The sequence below is a fragment of the Botryllus schlosseri genome, chromosome 9, assembly GCF_051294905.1.
Source record: "Botryllus schlosseri isolate E-star chromosome 9, Bs_hap1, whole genome shotgun sequence".
Lineage (NCBI taxonomy): Eukaryota > Metazoa > Chordata > Ascidiacea > Stolidobranchia > Styelidae > Botryllus > Botryllus schlosseri.
This window is the reverse complement of record NC_137244.1, coordinates 20,447,036-20,465,875: the sequence shown is the minus strand read 5'-3', so window position 1 is coordinate 20,465,875 and position 18,840 is coordinate 20,447,036. Positions and strand designations below refer to the sequence as shown.

The 18,840-nt window shown below is 40.0% G+C and overlaps 4 protein-coding genes across 6 annotated transcripts in view; all 4 read left to right on the top strand.

Moving 5' to 3' along the window:
- LOC145445955 (E3 ubiquitin-protein ligase rnf168-like) overlaps positions 1 to 18,840 on the top strand; it is a 306,333-nt gene that overhangs the window by 232,293 nt on the left and 55,200 nt on the right. The window lies entirely within an intron of this gene.
- Positions 1 to 18,840, top strand: part of LOC145445958 (putative gamma-glutamylcyclotransferase CG2811) — a 112,368-nt gene that overhangs the window by 43,919 nt on the left and 49,609 nt on the right. The gene's annotated exons all lie outside the window — the stretch shown is intronic.
- On the top strand, positions 2,539 to 6,290 carry LOC145447158 (alpha-tocopherol transfer protein-like). 2 transcript variants are annotated; one of them, XM_080325574.1, is made up of 8 exons: positions 2,539 to 2,559; positions 2,617 to 2,848; positions 3,979 to 4,075; positions 4,268 to 4,370; positions 4,683 to 4,777; positions 4,945 to 5,046; positions 5,116 to 5,226; positions 5,984 to 6,290. In XM_080325574.1, exons 2-8 carry the CDS (start codon positions 2,670 to 2,672, stop codon positions 6,140 to 6,142), a joined length of 846 nt encoding a protein of 281 aa, XP_080181700.1. In that variant the 5' UTR covers positions 2,539 to 2,559; positions 2,617 to 2,669; the 3' UTR covers positions 6,143 to 6,290. The 2 variants fall into 2 exon arrangements, with proteins under 2 accessions (XP_080181700.1, XP_080181699.1); XM_080325573.1 differs by lacking the exon at positions 2,539 to 2,559 and having other exon boundaries at positions 2,576 to 2,848.
- LOC145447157 (uncharacterized) lies at positions 10,185 to 14,186 on the top strand. The gene is made up of 2 exons (XM_080325572.1): positions 10,185 to 12,623; positions 13,171 to 14,186. The coding sequence occupies exons 1-2, from the start codon at positions 11,532 to 11,534 to the stop codon at positions 13,447 to 13,449; spliced, it is 1,371 nt and encodes a 456-aa protein (XP_080181698.1). The 5' UTR covers positions 10,185 to 11,531; the 3' UTR covers positions 13,450 to 14,186.

Genomic DNA, 18,840 nt, shown 5'->3' with positions numbered 1-18,840 from the left:
TGACGGAGTGATTTCTGTACATACCACAAACACTCAAATGCGTTGTAAATTTTCTAGTAAAACCAAAATATTTTGCTGGAATAGTTAGCTCGTTTGGTGGCCGACTGCCATAGTCCGATGAGGTCGTTCGATATAAAGCGTTGACATCCCCGCCGTAACCTTTTTGCAGACTTGGATTTCTAAATCGCTCTGGAAGATATCCCATTTCTTTGGAATCTATGCTAATTTCATTTACTGCAGCCTCTGTTTCATGGTTGATTTTTGTATCCGCGGTATTTTCTGCTACTCCTGTCCCATCACCGGGCTCCACTTTTGGCTCATCAACATCTTTCACGAAATCAGGTTCTGATTTATCCTGAAATGTAACATGCTGATCCTTGGATTTTGGCATGTTGACTTGGTTTATGCCACACGGAAGTTCGGGTGAACGGAATGGGGAAATTTTAAAGGGAATAAAGGAAGTACATACACTTTTCCCCTCTGTGATGTCACAAGAGTTGTCATTCATAAAATTCGTTCATTGTATAGATAAATTATCCCTTGAATAACTAGATATCCCCGGTTAGTGAACAGCAGCAGCATGTGGATATAATCGGTGCATGACTGCAAGCCCAGCATAGAAATTCTACATGTTCCTGGCCCTAGATTTTACGCATTTCTAATTGTCAATGTCTATGTCTAACATCGATTATGGGCCTCTAATACGTGGCATGTCCTTTTTCTTTTGCTAGCTTTTGACTTCGCCATCTGGCATATTTTCAATCAGCGATATATCTATCTAGAACTCAAAGAATTTGTATAAAGCGACAAAACACGCGTGTAAAGCAAAATTTCTAATTTGAGGTCCGTGAACCGCTAGGGCTCTTCAAAAATGACTTTTTTTCTCAAATCGTACTGGCTACTTGATAAAATTGTTAGGTTACCTAATTTAAGCCTACACACAAAATTTGGTTCAAATCCAGCCAGTAACCGCTTTGCGACAGGAGAAGAAAGTTTCTATTCATTATATAAAAATAAATAATAAAAAATTTGAAAATTTTCTGTTCACCCCATGAAAGTGTAAGGCTGTCTATAGAAACGATGCTCACCAAATTTGGTTCAGTTCCAACCAGTGGAAGCGGAGTTACTGCCGTCGAAAAATTTGGATTTGAATAAAATAGTATTTACGGTGAGCGATATTTGTTTATTTATTGTAGTTGTGCTCACCGTAAATACTATTTTATTCAAATCCAAATTTTTCGACAGCAATAGCTCCGCTTCCACTGATTGGAATTGAACCAAATTTGGTGAGGATCGTTTCTATAGACAGCCTAACACTTTCATGGGGTGAACAGAAAATTTGCAAATTTTTTATTATTTATTTTTAGATAATAAGTTGAAACTTTCTTCTCCTGTAGCAAAGCGGTTACTGGCTGGAATTGAACCAAATTTTGTGTGTAGGCTTAAATTAGGTAACCTAACAATTTTATCAAGCAACCAGTACGATTTGAGAAGAGCCCTCTGAACCCTTCTGGAGGCTGCGGACTACCTTACAAGGGGTCGAGGCCAAAAAGTCGAGTGATGAAATCTGGATTTACGGCGAATCTGTGGATTGATCGATCCAGCGATTGGATAGTAGATGATCCTTGCCCGCAGCGGCAGGGTTCCGTTAGTGTAATCAGTAATCACCATAATCACTTAATCAGGATATTTTGGAATCCGTGAGATCCGAAATTTTTGGATTTAGCTCATTGACTTGGCGCTCGTACGTTCTGTACGTGATGTAGCCGCCGCGCGCGACCCATGCAGCATTTAGCTCAATGCCCATTGCGCATATATAATTCCGTTCACTATTTAAATAGTTGCTGAAAAATGTCTGCATGGTTCAATCAATGATAGACTGTGCCACGTTAGACAATAGGGATATAGTTTCATTAACGAACATACACTGTGCAAGAGACCTCAATGGCCAAGAAGCAACCCCCAACAATGCGTACCATATATACATTACAATTATTCTACAGCCTACATGCATAGCATTCAGTCCTTTCCTCGAGTTTTCTGGGTGGATGTTTTTTTCATATTATAACCACTCATGATATCTAACCTGTGGCTAAAGTAGTAGAGATATTACAGAAGCAGTCGGTTTTGTATTGGGTGAATTCGCTCTCCAATACCGTTGCAAATTCGTTCTATTTGTTATCTGTGTTTGATGGAACAGAATGGATACTGCACGTTTTGTGACTTTTAGTTTGATATGAAAAGTCAAACTGAAGCGATTTACATGGTTTATTCTGATATGCAAATATTCATGGCGGTGGCAAAACTGCCAAAAATGAAATCTGAAAAATGCCAAAAATAATCATGCCTGGGTTGCAAACCATGATTTATGCCTATTTATGGCCTCATCGTGATTAACCAACACATACATTATTTCGGCGGAGGCGTGATTACATAATTGATGGATGGGTTGCACATAGTTATACAATCGGCGAGTCTTACTGTAGTTAAACATTGACAACACGACTTTGTTTTCTCTAGTCTACATTTTGGCAAGCCGAGGTCATTGTATGCTCTTACGTAACTATCAAATTTAAAGACAAGTAATTCTGTAGCTTACTACATCACATTCTTTAGGAGACGCTGGGATCGGAGCGTAGTTTACATTGGCAAATAGGAGAAGTAAGACAATGGGCGAACGATACGAATGCAATCTAGATCCGGCTGTCCTAAAAAAGGCAATAGCTGAGTTGAATGAGCCGCAGGACAACGATGAAAGACTTGCTGCAATAGACAAGCTTCGTGAGCGGTTTCAAGAGGAACAACAAGACCTGGAATTACTCAGAACTGACGACATGTTCTTTCTAAGGTAGATTATGCGCTTCTTTGACTACAAGCAGTCTACATTGCTTTGTTGATGCAGGGAACAATGATATCTAGCCTAGTGCACTGTATATCAAAGTTATCGGGCGTCAGTTAGCATGTCAGTCGTGGTCATCAGCGCGGGTGAAGCACTGCCTCACCGTCTACACCAGAAGTGTCAGACATACGTATCCAGCACGTTTCCATCAACATCGTTATGCAGCATTTTTACGGTCGGTGGTCACCATAATCATAACAACACCCATTCCGTACCAATGATCTATAACTATAACTATACTTGCTATCACTGCTGAACCGACGACGATTTTTAGGGTTACAGCCACCCCACATCATATACGTCATTACGTCGGCTATATTTAGTGCAAATTCTCGGTAGGCTCATGCTACATGTTTTTTCGAAAGTATTTACACATGTTGTGGCATGATTACCCAAAGTTTTAAAAAACCGCATTTTTAAATGCGTTTTTTTAAATACTGTTTAAAACATGTTTGTCCTGCTCCTGACTCAAAAGGTACTCAGCCATTTGCTCTCTTCTATCCATAAAATATACGCATTCAATACATTAAAATGCGGTGAAAAATGTGTGTTGCTAGAATAGAGTCCAAGTGATCCGTCATATTATATATTATGTATAGCCTTATAACGAAGCATCCCATACTGAAAAGCAAAGGCATGGATTTGGGGGTCACATTTACGCATCTTTTGATTAGGCCCGGCGTACAAGCGATCGAACGGTGTGAATCTGACCAGTGCCCCAAATTGAATTTTAGACACCCCTGCTCTGCTCCAACGCGCAGTAAATTTACTACATGTGGTGTGGAGATGCACTGCTGTCTATTTATATTGTTTTTGCAGAGGTGGTTAAAGTAGTCTGTGTTGCTACTTAATTAGAAGTAGAAGTAACGTTAGTCTATACACAGCAAAAGGTTAGTTATATGACGGTAACGAATGAAGATAAGGTAACGCCCCTATCCGAAATATTCGATCTAATGACAGGTGTTAGTCTACAAGTTATGTAACGTGTCAATCCTAGTTGTCATTAGCCGGTACATAGTTCGGTGCGGTGTATTTTACTGCATTGTTATCATCATTCGATAACGTTCATGTTCATACAGGTTTCTGCGAGCCAAGAAATACAATCACGAAAAAGCATACAATATGCTGGTCAATTATCATATTCAAAGACGGGATTTTCGAGAAGTATTCGACAAGGTAGACATTTCAAATTTTAGATATTCATTTAAGCAACGCAAAGCGGATATATATGATGATGTAGAACGATGTTGAATTGAATTGATTAACAACGCATGAAATGTGTACGGAATGGTCGCAGAATGATATTTAGGACGGAAATACCTGCATGGTGCTGCTGATAATAATATGATCGCTTCTCTCGATTTCCAGGTAGACAACCCGGAGTTACTTTCTGATGTTTTGACACATGGAGCGTGCGTGCCGATTCGTCAAAAAGCCTCTGATGGTTCCACTGTGGTTATAGGAAGACCAGGTATAGATGAGTGTGATGTTGGTTTCTCACGGGATTTTCAGATGATTGAAATTCGAAAATAAATCCTTAGTCATCGACCGACCCAAATGTTGTGAAATCATGGTTTTGAATGATCTCAACTAGAATAATCACATCACGGGTCCCTCTACCTTATTTTTCATTAATTAATTATATGCATCTTATAACAGGTATGTTATTGTTCGCGAAATTTTTCGAATACAGCTACATCACATATGGTTCATGATCATGACTATAAGCTTTACTGCTGCATGGACTTGAATTTTTATCAATGATGAAATATACGATGTTCAGGAATTGGACAACCCGACTCGGCGAAGATGACCGACTTTTTAGCTATGATTATCCTAACCACGGAGGCTCTCTTGACTGAGGACGAGGCTGTACAGGTTGGTGCTGAAGCAACGAATTGATAACGTTGTATCTTGTTTATATGATGTAAGATTCCTTCATTTCACCATCGACTGTGATATTAGACAAATTATATGTAGGACGTTGCTCGGTAATGGGACAGAATTTCGGAATGTTCCTGAGTCAACAGAAAATTTCATTATAGGTTCACGGACTCACGGTCATCGCGGATTATTCCTTCTTCAATATGAATTTACTAAAGCAGTTCACGCCGACATTCGGCAAGAAAATGGGAGGAGTGTTAGGGGTGGGTTTCCCCTGTGACTCACGCTTTATTAAATTAGTCAGCTGGTTTACGCGGTTTCGTTAACAACAGGATGCTATGCCGTCAAGATTGAAGAGCATGAACGTCGTCAATGAATACAAGATATTTACGATCATATACAACATAATGAAGCCCTTTAGCAAACCAAAGATGAGAAAACGCGTAAGTGGTTACGTATATTATATATGTGTGTTCGGTAGGTGGTAATATGTAATTCAAGTGTAATTGACTCTCTTTCTCTCTCGTCATCGTAATATACTATTATGCGCGACACGCAGATCTGCAGCAATTCGCCAAATGATTAGTTTTGTCTCAAATATCCTGCGGACATAGAGTGCCATATAAGAGTCGAGACTATGTCCGCCTCTGACCTTCCCTATGCATATCATGATCGTTGAAAATGGGCTCACAACAGATCACACAAACGTGCATCAATTCTCGCTCAAGCAACGAAGGTCAAGCCCCAGTTGCGAAATTCACCCTTGCTCACAATGTAAACAGCACAAGTTCCTACAAGTTTCGGTAAATCTATTTTAATCCCAAGCTTATACGTCTGAAATACAGATATAAAATTTTGATGTACTTTAGAACATGAAGAGATTTCTAGCGATAAATCGTAAACGATTTCCAAGCTTTGCTATAAGATAGCCACATATAGGAAACTTGTTACGAGCCGCTCTTGATAGCCGTTGCCAATAACCCAATAGTTAGCTGTCCATCACTACAGAATATTGCATATGTCCATAGATTTGCCCGTTTTCTCCAAAGCTACGTTTTATGAAACTTGATGATGTTCATTGCGGCATTCAAATTTCGGATTGGACCTAGGTTGCCGATTGACCACGGATAAGCTAAAAGCCAAATACTAGCACTTACAATGTGAGTTTATTCAAGGAAAACATACTATTACTCTTTGCAGTTGGAATTACACGGAAATAACTTTACGAATCTGCACAAAAAAGTCGAGGCATCAGGTCTTCCAGAATTTCTAGCAGGGACTGGACCCGGACTTGATGTAATGGGATGGAAGGAGAAGATATTAAGCTCGACCGGACAGGGCGAAGACACGGCCTTGTGATTTGGAAACGATGTTATGCTGCAGTACTGACCCGAAACGTGCAATGAAACTATGACTGTGATCGCCTATATAGACTCACTTTAGCATCTACAATGTGCATGCGGTTTACAAAATACGAATAAACGGTTGACCAGAATAATTGATAAAATTGATATTCTGAAATTAGAATCACATTACATGCAGAGATGTATCCTACAGCTGCCAGACGGTTTACCTATCGTTCGAAATCAGAATGCTGCCCGTTACACATGCGAAATATTAGGGACTGAAAGTATCGCTATATACGCCCCATGAATGGTGCGAACGTGTATTTCCTGTTGGCGTTCAGTGTGCGAACCTCTGAAATTTAGAGGTATACCCGTACGCAAGTGATCCTTGGTCGGTTATTATTATTTTCTCTATTTACAGTAAAACTGGTAAATATACACACATAATCCGAGGAGCAACCTGCCCCCAAAAGAAAATGGCGAGATTGGAGTAAATTTTTAAAATTTCTGTAATAAAGTCAAATAGTTATTCCTATGCAATACATGAAGAGGTCAGATTACAGAATTGCGGTAGATGAAGAATTGACAAGGGTTGCAGAGCAGAGGTAGAGATGATTGAAAATGAAGAATCCAAATTACAGAAATTATGCTGTGATTCAGGCGCACAAGTGTAATTTTAGACCAGTGGTGTATTCAAGGCCTTCCGAATAATTTGCACGGTGCACAATAACGTGATCTTTTGGATCATGTCGAATCAAACGTTTCCCTAAATCTGTTGGATATGTCTCATGAGTTCTTTTGCTTATGACCCCTGTGGCGCCAATGACTATCGGGGTACAATGTTTATTTTGCATCGCCACATATTCCACATTCCATTTTGAGCTCTGCGTATTTTGATTGTTTTTCTGATTCCTTATGTAGTATGTTTTATTATTATTATTATTAATCGTGAGATTTAAGTGATGCCTGTCGTCATTTCCCGCCTTATGCACCGCGGACAAAATGAGTTCTCTAGGGTCGGATTTTCATGGCATGTATGAAATAATAAACTCGGCGACCGGGGTAAATAATTGCAGCAGAGTCCGTAAGTTCTAGTTATAGTAAGCGGTATATTGAGCGTGATGCATGCGTCGGCAAGGAATGTCCGGTTAAAGTCATATTTGTTGCAGTGCAATAGTATATTGCGAACTGTTTAGGGGACATAACACGTGTTACAGAGTGAGGAATCAGCTGGCCAATATTGGACAGGTGTGCCGCCAGTCGACAGAGTCCGGTTTGGGGGCGAAACAGGGTTCGTTCAAAGAGGCGATTTGGGTAGGCTTCTGGCGCCGCTGTCGGTATCGATGGTCGGAACATCCGGTAGTACGACTCTCTCTCCCCCACACTGACCGGTGGCCGGAGAAATCCTTCAAGGGCTATGTTAGGGTTACCATACGTCCTCTTTTTTGACTTTTTTGAAAGTGTCCTCGGAGGACGCCCCTTTGTCCTCTTTTTTCAGATTTTGTCCTCTTTTTTGAAAATTTAGGTTAGATTTAGAGCAAATTGCGAGTGATATGCTGTAAATTAGCACAGAAATGACGCTCCGGCGGGTATTTCGGAGTGAGAAACGGTGATTTTAGCTCTGAGCGGAAAGATGACCTTTTTTTTTTTAGTCAACCGATCACAGAGTGGGAAAAATTCACCGGTTTTTGAGAATTCTTTTCCGGTTTTGCAAGTCTCAAATTTCTGAAAAAGTGTCCTCTTTTTAGATTTCCAAAATATGGTAAGCCTAGCTATGTAGGCTACATATCATATTAAAGAAGATAAAATTTTGAAAAAATATGCCAGAACTTCCAGTATTTCGAGTAACCATGAGAACGAGCGCTGTGATCATTTAACATGGAAGCAAAATATACAATGTCAACGTACACCATATTCCTTAGTCCAGGCATTGGGAACCATTTGCAAAGATTGAAGAGATAGCGGCGGATAGAAATATATTTCATTGATCGGCAATATATTTGTAAATAGGCCTATACGTAAATGTGACGCTGTTTAGCCCTGAATGTTATTAAATGCTTATAAAGCTTATCAAACGATGGTCTGGACTTTTTCATATCATCAATCATATACATTACTTCATATGCAAATCAAAGACTTCACCATATAGTTTCCCTCGGTTTCTGTTACACTGATTCCCGCGTGTTTGACAAAATTCGGACCACATCAGATCTCTACTACCGATGTTTATATTTAGAGGTTAGTACAACGAGAAAGGAGTTGATAATTGAAGAGCTTCTTGGGGTAACAGATCTGCAATAGGCTATACTATTGAATTGATTTGATAATTCTTCACAAGATTTCATTGTTTTGTAACTCCACACGGAAAGAGCTCCGGTCAAAAAGTAAGTAGGTTGCGTTAGGTGATTGTATTGCTTGCACCGACACCGATACTTTGAAGTATTGTGGGCTACGCCGTGATATCAATTAATCGCTAAAAGATATTTAGAAGGCTGACCATAGATTTTCTCGCAATCCCACAGTAGATTGTCAGTAGATGGTGCTGTGAGGACAAATAAATGCATTGAAACCATATCGAGCGGGTAAATTGGAGTTGGAGTTGGACGTTGCTAAATTAGATGAAAGAATCATAGCGACAGCGACATGCAATGGATATTATTGGATTCATATATGCTTTACATGGGATTGCATAATTTCCACATAATTGCTTGAACAAATGTATGTGTATTGGCACTTCGCCGCCATTGTACTTCAAAGCACCTTGGATCCAGTCTTATGTCAGTGAATTCAGAATGACTTATTCTTAAATATTATATGCGTATTCATGTAACATATATGAGATCAGTTTATGCGTGGCCCCTAATAAAAGACTTGACACACTCAGTTACGAATGGTTTTCCTGAAATGTATGCAACTTTACTAATTGTTTTAACGTAATTGAAAGAGAATTTCTCAAGTTGACTGTTGAGCTCTCATCGTATGACTCGTGCTTGTGAATTCCCCTACGTTTGATTCGCGAATTAGTCGGCTGGTGTTTAGGGGATCCGGTGATTCGGTGCTAAGAGGCAAACAACACTAAACGGCGAGTATATATTCGGTCGGAGGTAAGAGCGACTTCGTAAATAATTTTATATTTACTGAAGTCGGGTTATCCCTTGATAATAATGGAGATATGATATGTTCAGAGGCCACGACCGCAGGAATTTGTCAATTAAATAATATCCGCTGCCGCTTTATATACAGAAGAAAGGATCAACTGTTATGTTAACGATGCTTTGATCTCGCAGGGTCCGTTCAAATACGCGCTGCGAAAATTTTCACATCATGTCAATCGCTTACTACCAAGCATCTAGAGTTAGTTATTTCAATGTAAATATATTTTAACAGGTGCTATGTGCACTTGACTTCAGCATTTCGGGTAGACGATAAAGTAATTTCCAAGTCGTATGATATTGCAGCATTATGCCAATGTGAATAAGCCATGTTAAACTATTACAGGTACAAAGATAGAGATAATTTTGCACTCTATTGTGAGTTGGATTATGTTATACTTCAACAGCCGCGTTGAAAGCTCGCTCTCGTCTTCAGTTTGAGCAGCGGTGATCCAGTAACGATTTACGCAGACAGAAGCAATACTTGCGGAAGAATCAGAGAATTACCACTAATCAACGATCCTTCTCTGTGACGCAATTGCAAACGCGCTATTCGGGGTTACATCGCTACTTCAAAATTATGAGAGAAGAGGGATTTTTTCTCTATATAGTTTTTACGCTACGAGGTGACCCCCCAGATTTTCTAGGAAGGGTTTGGAGGTATGAAATAGTCTTATTGTATGCTATCACATTGCTGAAATGACACTCATTTGATATTCATGTTTTGGAGCCCTGATGACATGCTTTCTTTAGAATTTCAGAAAAGCGATATGCTTAATACAATGCGGAATCGACATCAAACGAAGCGGAAACTCACGAAACGGATGTTGGTTATATTATAGACAAGCAGGTGCTTAATGCCAACAACATGTGTCCATTGGTATTTCGCCGCGGAAAATGTATCGCGTAAAGGGAATACTTGCTTGAAAAAGGATGGCGTTTTTTCTAGATATATTTGGACTGCAGGGGGATTTAACTTGTTTATCTACTCCACTCTATAAACCACGAACCCCTAAAATCTCATCAGATTCGAGAGAATACCCGCAGGCAAGGAGAGTAATGTGGACCGAACGCCAAGTCATAGTTTCATGATGTGTGGTCTTTCATGCTCAGGACGATAGGCGCGATCTAGGAAACAAACCGAGAAAGATTGGGCCACATTTGGAATATGTACAGTCTGTGGTATCAGATGAGCTAATTGATATAGGTGCACCACGTTCTTTATGATTCGAAGACTACATTACCGAGATTGGATAAGCGACCAGTCGATGAGCAAGCAATCGGTTTTTCGCATATTAGCTGGGTACTGTATCCATAACGTTTTGTGCCAGGAACCGCTGACAAATCACACTTGCATCGCATTGCAGACGCCATTTTGTCATCTTCGTCATACTGAAGTTGAACTTTACATCGAAGCTGGTTTTTGCGATTGCACATGTACAATTGTACATTGTGCACTAGACAGTACAATTTACAATGCAGGCCTACACACATACAAAATTTCTGACAATGTATTCCTATATCCCATCGTGATTTACAGTATCACAATATAATCAAAGTAGAAACTGTGACCACCATAGTAAGCTACTAGTCAGGACGATCCCGAGTAATTCACAGGTAAGTATACTTGTTTATACATTTTACTTTGATGCATAATAATGATCATACCGATTGAGATAATTCGATCCGAAACGAAAGAGAAAATTCCTTCCACGGGAAATGAGGTAACGACATACAGTTCGGGTTTTCGGAGTAGGAAGATAGTTGTCTGTAGCATCAGATCAAATGAAAGCTGATAGTTAACTTCAGGTATGATGTCAGAGGTTTTTCAGCGCAAACCCAGCATAAACAAAACGCTCGACGCGATATAAATGTAGGGCATGCAGTTGTGATTTTACGCCGACCAATAGGTAAAACTGTGGTGCGCTGCTGAATATGTTGTCAAGCAGTAGTTGTCCATGTGGCCGTTTATGAATATTTTAAAATCGTCTTTCAGTTTGTGCTTGGCGGATTCATGGCCGATGCAACGATAGGTAAAGTCAAGGTGATGTATGTTTTCGTGAAAGAGTAGCATAATAATATCAGGAATCTGTGCCATAGGATAGACCTATGCATGACATGTCGACTGTGACACATGTTATTCTGCATTCCGTTGTGTTTGTATTTATGTCATGTAGGCCTACACGGGTTAGAAAGCTGTTTTATCGGAACTAATTCTATTTACAGCTATAAGCGGTATTCCGTTATTTAATGATGAAAACTTCGAACAGTGAAGCCATCGGAATGTATTGGAGCACAAAACTTTTACTAATCGCAACTATTTGCCTAAGAGTTTCATCGGAATTGCAATATGACAGCGACCGCGGTCGGATTAGAGGCATCGGGGAAGTTACGAAAGTTTTACGGGAGCCCCAAGCACATTCTCCCGGTGATGGAAATATATTATCCGAGATCATTGACCATTTGAGGATGGGCGATCTGGCGGAGCTACTAGGTTTTGGACATTCCGGTTATCTGAACTCGTTATCGAAAACATCGATGATAAATTCGTGGAATAGTCTTCAATCGGAGCAAAAGGCGATTATACTGAAAAAGATATATCCATTTTTGATACCACACTCATCGCCCTTCAACGACCAACAGTATACTTTGCATTGCGCTCACGCGAGGGAACTTTGCAAAGACGAAAGTAGTTGTAACTACAAATATGACGCATTTGATTCGTACTGTTCCGATGACGAATTGAGATTTTTAACGCATGACAAAGATAGAGAGGATACGTTTCAAAATCAGCACAAACATCGGCGAAAGAAAAGTCGGAAGGTGAACCCCAAAAGATCTTTCAAGAGAGACTTAGCAGTTGTCGAAAGACGTATCCGGAAGCGCCACCGAAGACACAAAAATGCACATCGACCAGTCACTTGGATGCGTAAACGCATAGCAAAGCCGCAGTCGTCAAGCTCACGTGACATGCTGAAATATTTTTCTCTGCGAACAAAAACCTTTAAATGCTCGTCAAAGTGTGTAAATCTCCTCACCATGCTCAATTACACAATTTACGGCGCATTACTGGCTCACTGCGATTGTCGGGCAGAAACCATGCCAAAAGGATATAAAACAATGCTTCTTGACACCTTAGATAAATCCGTCCCAGACAAACAGGAGTATTTACAGAGCTGGGAAAATACGTGCCTGAGACACCAAAGAATAGCTCAAGTTTGTCGGCCGAGAATTTACCTCCGCACCAAAAATACAATGGGCTGCACGGAGGCAATCGAAAGATGCAAAAGCAACACTGCGTGCCGAAACGCGCAAGAACAATTTCTCAGTGACTGTTCAAAGGTAAACATATTCTTATGTTCAGATGAGGTTTGCATTTTATATATTTAACTAAAAAGATGAGAACACTTGAGAATTTTACTGGTAGTTTGCTGGCATATGCCCACACTGGACTGATGTTATGGGGACTTTCTTTCATCGAGATACATTGTCGATAACACGACAAAAAACTTGCGGCAAATTTGTTAAGATCGACGCGAAATTCAACGGTTTATTCCTTGCACGAAAGATATATTCAATTAATTTCGTATATTCACTATAGTAAGCTATATTTAGAAGAGGAATCGGGCTCTGTACATTGGGCACGATTCTGCCCAAACCCAGCTCTAATCCGAAGGTTGATATTGCAACCCGAGTTGAGCCCGCTAACTTATGCAAATTTTATACCGTTGGTTAGCTTAGTTGTCTCGGTTTGAGCTCAAGATAGTATCGAACCTAACCCGACCTCGCCCTGCCCGTAAGACCCTACCGAACTTTAAAATTTGGGCTCTATGACCCGAATATGTGGATGGGAACCAAGTTACACGAATTTAAATTTAAATATTTTCAGGTAATAGATGGCGACCGCTGCACCGATGGATGCCGCGAAAGTATAAAGTCACTGCGAAACGCAACAAACCATTACGACACGTGCGTCTCCGACGGACGCGTAGGAATAGACTTCTCGAACATCAGGAGGAATGTCATTCTACTCTGCGACAAAAAAGTACAGAGAAATTTAGTCAGCCGCGCCGATTCTAGTATATGTCGCTCCAATACCGCGCTAGTATTTATTGTTGTCACTATTATGCAATTTTTGAAATGGAAATCATCGATACCTCTCCTGTAGCGACCGGGTGTGCTATCTCCGGTAGCCCGGGAGTTGAGTCTGGAATCATGACCGAAGCGATACCCATCGCAAACAGAGTCAGATGAACCGATAGGCGTATGTACGATCGAAAGTTGCCCAACGGCACGAGTTTCTTGGGAAAGTCGCATAATCTTTGCAAACAAAGTGTCTACCGCACGAGCCAGACACTATGGTCTGGACTGCGGTATGTACCGATCACTTGCTATGCAACAAGCCGCCCCAGTCGTCTATTCCACCACGGTAGGCAATAGAGTGAGGAGAAATCTTGTGTTTACATTACGGTAAGCACAAAAACATAGAAAACTACCGGGTCATACCGTACGCATCACGTTCATGATAGGCATATTATCATCGAAATCTCATTATATGGATGATAAGCTTCGAGATCCGTTGATTGAATCGTATTTTGAAATATACGAATAGGTGGATAAATTGAGAAAAAAGTGGATATGGGTTTGGAAACTATGCCCACAAATGTAGCTCTAGCAGCTAAACCCAACCAATATGAATTATTTCTAGGTAAAATACCAAAATATCCATGCACTTTTCGTTCTTTCGTGTTATATATCATATTGTGCTGAGAAGCTGCGTTTTCTTATATCTTCGTCGAAAGTTTTGTCAATCCTGAATTTCTATCCTAGCTTTCTATTTCTGCTTAATTCGTTGTTCAAGGTCTAGCGTTATTTTGGAAATAAACTACTTGGTACATAACGAAAGCGCCGACTCTATGCTTCAACTCAGTAAATCCAAGGGCAATTTTGTAAGTTATCGAGAACTTTGTCAGGGTAAGGAAATTAACCCTTCCGTCGATTGAATTATATGATACTGATACGTAGCAAACATTGTATATTCCAACTCGACCGCTATAGGCGCTTAGTAAGTATTTACTGACTGCGGACAATAGACGAGGCATTGCTCACACGAAATTACCGATTTTGTGCCGTCAGAATAGAGCCTTGTCGAATATTCACAGGCGAAGACTTTGATTACTCTCAATTGCCTCATCTCACTACAGTCTAGTGAGCAATATTTCGTAAATCAACGTAGATAATAAGTTTGGTTAGCCGTGCGAAATTCGAAATGGGATCATTCGATCAGTAACCATGCGGGAAATCGAGATCTAAAGCAATCATACCCAGGCACCTGGACTGAGCTTGATTGTTTTTCGTTTTAAGTAAATTAAATTGTGTTTAGAATATTCATGAGGGAACGATAGCTTCTGCAAAATTCCAGAACGATGTGTGTGGTCTCGGATGATTGCGTAAACTACACTTGATTGACAGTAGACGCCTTCCCGCCGCGTGTCCTGCGTCATGCAGTGATGATACTGTAATCGGTTTCACCAAGTATTAAGAGCATTATCCCCGTAATGTAAAAGTGGGTTTATGTTTGTATAAGAGGACGACAATAAGACAATAAGAATCACAGCATGATATCAGACATTTTTATTACTTGACAAGACGAGAAACGCATAGCATCGAACAGTGTTATATGTCAGATCCACTTGATATTGTGTGAGATTGGCGGCAAATGTATTTATACATCGTTTTTACCAAATGTGGTTTGATAATTTTCAGAACCGACATCATACCAACTATAGCGCTACTAGATAGATCATTTGTTGAATGGGAGTTATTTACTGGATAGGCATATTTACGATTGTCAAAATAGCAAGTTGACATTTGAATCAAGATCGAATACTCTTGTCATGATACAATACTTTCATCATGACCGAATGATCATCAGTTAAAGCAGCCTCGAAATAGTATGCGCTGAAATATTTCCACTATTCTCAGAAAATCCTGTATGGTTGGGTATATATTACGGATGTGCCAAACGAATATAAACCGAAGACTTTTGTGAAGCAAACTTATAACGAATATAACACTAAATTTCTTCAAATTTCACCATTTCGGCCGACGCAGTGCCAATGATCATCACTTGGTAACGTAACCGCTGCAGAACTGAAAATAAATTCAATGGAACGTTTAGCAAAATAGGATATAATTATATAAAGGGTGACGGCCCACTTTACGACATGTCCTTTGCGTATTACCAGTCATTTTATCCGACCGGGCATAATTGGCTGTAAACTTCCCACTGACATATGTGCGATTGCTATATCTGCCGCTCATAGTATGTGAGTGTATGACTAAAGCACATGCAACTATTTAAACTTGAGCTGTTGCCTACCATTTCGTACTGAAATCGGTACGGTCCGTAATATAAAGATAGCAAACTGCCCCATATTAACAATATTGTGCTGTAACGAGCTGTACTTGAGATCCCATGACATTTTGGCAAAATCATCTTCCCAAGTCCGTGGTTATTTTGAATATCGGTATCCAATAACAAAACAATCATTTTCGTAATAGCGTATGATCACGACACAGGTCACACACAAATCAAAGAGAGAGTTTCGTAAATTTAACAGACCACATCACAACGCTGTTTTGTTTCTGGATAATCATATCACCACTACGAGGCCAACTGAAAGCGGGATGACTACGGGTGGTCGACTGTAGCATTTGACAAATAATACCTCAAATAAAAACTAATCACTTACGAACTGTAGGGGATGGTTAAATTAAACTTGATAACTGCCACCGGGAATCTTTAATTCATTTAATCATCAGTTAGGTCGACGAACTACAAGTCACATAACAATACCGTAGATAATTTTGAACATTTCTTGTGGTGGAATGCTTGATAGTGCAATTGACAACAGTTTTTTATGAATATCTCGGCGAAATATAGCCATCAACGTGTACACCACTCCGAGACAAGCGAATATATGTGGTTACTAATGTCAATAATAAGCAGCTGACACTATAAAGCGGACTACTTCTCTTTCGCGTAATACTCGTAAGGCGTTTAGCAACACGTTGGTATCACCATTTATAGTTTCGTATGTGACAGAATTTCAAGAATGCCGTCGATATTTCTTCACCTGGATCTCCGGTGTCCACAACAGTGTATTCTCAACGTGGTGGCATTTGATTGCAAAGAAAGTATTATTTGCCATTAGCAATCAGACGCTTGGAATCTGGAATACCGCCATCGTTTGCGTAAGGGGACAAATGTAAATTTATATATGCACATCAGGCTGATGACAATCGCGATAACATATAGGTGCTAATTCAACGTGGGTGGCATTTGAGAATCGACGTGTGCGGTCTCGCCATATGATGTGAGGCTGTCAAGTGTAGCTTACGTGAATTCCGCTACGTACGTCTGAAGCACACTGAAAACGGAGAAGAAAATAGTAGACCGTGTATGCTTTAAATTCCCTTTGACTGGATTTTTTCAAATGTTGTCCTTTGCTTTGGGACTTGGCCCTGCGTTAAGGACAATACTAGAAACCCACAATGCAATACTACTTGAAATTGGCATCCTTTCGACTCGTTCAACAAATACATTAATATCCTTAGAAGCGTTATCCGCTAAATGTTTGAGGAGAGTGGATGTGATTTATCTCTTAAAGCTCACTCTACTGCTCTGAAACAGCTGTCGGATTTGAAAAAAATCGTTATTCTGGAAAATATAGATTTACATTGATAAAATGCAAAGGGCGCTGAACCCGAAGCTTGATTTTCGCCACAGGTTAGAGAACATTCCATCAATAACGTAGGCCTAACAATTTACAACTTTCGAACTATGTTTCGCATGATTTCGCAGCCCAATTAAAACATATGTGCAATTCAGATACATATTGCAAGTTCCAACTAGGCTACTCACATTGCTCAAAATTCATATATAGGCCTATGTGCAATTGAAATAATACTCAACAATGTCTAATTTCCCCGGAAAACGGTGTTAGAGCGATAGCTGTAATTGACACGCAAGTTGAGATCAGTCAGAGGTATGTACGAATTTTAATCTGAATCTTTTATAAAGCGATATGGGATATTATATTTCGAGCAGAAGAATCTCGAACTTTCTTCAACGATCGAAGAATGAAAAGATTATTTATCGTCATCGAAAATGGAGTTACGTTACAAATTGCCCCACTCAATTCCTTTGCGAAACAAATTGCGTCGTAATTTTCAAACGATTTAGCAAATAATGCACAAAAGAAACGGTGTCGACAACAGAAACTGTACGGATATATCTATGAATTTCTTGATACCATAACAGCTGTATAGCGAATTATAACCGACTAGTGATAGTGAAGCACGTTTAATAAATATAACGGTCATTGCCTTTGCCCCTCTAATGTCCATGAAAACAAATTCATTGACCTATGTTCATCGTCTGAAGTGTATAAGAGTACTATATAGTAGGCTACACAATACACATCCAGCATCACGTCATCTCAGTTTTAGCGAATCACAATACCTATCGCTTTCACATTCTGGTATTCAATTACACGTGGAGTAATTTTTCCAGTCTTGGATATCCTGTCCAATCGTTGTAAGGTGTCACTAATTCACTTGTTAAGATATTTTTTTTATGAATCCTGGTTCACCATGGCTGAGTTTTTAGTAGGCCATATGGGTTCACACAGCCTCGTGGTTTTATCGTTACGCTGTGTACATATACATGTCAGGCACCTATTTTGATTCCTTTGCTCTTGTGCCAATGCCTGAATATCAGTGACTTGATGGATTCTGCCGATTTTGACGTTCAGTCAGCGAAGGTTTCAATTGAAGTAGTGACGTAACAGTGAAAACATGCCTGTTTTGATTTTCGTTCTGCGGAATTTCTGTGAAGATGTACGCAACAGCAATGGTAGCGAATATAACTGGTTATTGAAAGCATTTTCTCTTACCAGTTGGCGTAAAGGAATTCATTTATTCCAAATGCAATCTTACACCGTTATTGTGACAGGTCAATGGCATTTCTTATACATGTAATATATATTGTAAAAACATCTGCACGGGTGGCACATTTACGTTGCGAGCACTTGCTTTTGACCTTGAGAGTCTACTTGTCGGTGACCCTCATGTAAAGTTAACGCTCTCTAGAGAAATGTATTTTTCGTGACTGTAACGTAGGCCTACACAACTTGGCCAAGCGAGAAACGGGAAGGTGAAGCACATTGGTTCACCGAATGATGCAACTGGACACCGTAATGTATACGAAACCCCAGAATACGAATACCGTGATATTTTCACCATGCTGATGAAAACCAACAGCTGCTGATTACTTGCTGTAGGTCTGACAAATGTAAGACTATCCGAAACAGCGCCGGTGGTGCTACATGATGGATAGGAGCTACACCTACACCCATGCATCAGTACATGGTGTCGCCATTTCAGAAAACCTACGATCGTACATGACATGTTCTACCGTTTAGTTGCCACCCATGTTGATGCCAATGCGGCCACAGTTATCGCGCGCCTGAGATAAAGCCATTGAAAACATCAT

Coding starts and splice junctions, on each gene's coding strand:
- LOC145447158 (XM_080325574.1), top strand. CDS start 2,670: ATGGGCGAACGATACGAATGCAATCTAGATCCGGCTGTCCTAAAAAAG. Junction 4,076..4,267: donor TTCGAGAAGTATTCGACAAG/GTAGACATTTCA, acceptor CTCGATTTCCAG/GTAGACAACCCGGAGTTACT. Junction 4,778..4,944: donor CTGAGGACGAGGCTGTACAG/GTTGGTGCTGAA, acceptor ATTTCATTATAG/GTTCACGGACTCACGGTCAT.
- LOC145447157 (XM_080325572.1), top strand. CDS start 11,532: ATGATGAAAACTTCGAACAGTGAAGCCATCGGAATGTATTGGAGCACA. Junction 12,624..13,170: donor TTCTCAGTGACTGTTCAAAG/GTAAACATATTC, acceptor AAATATTTTCAG/GTAATAGATGGCGACCGCTG.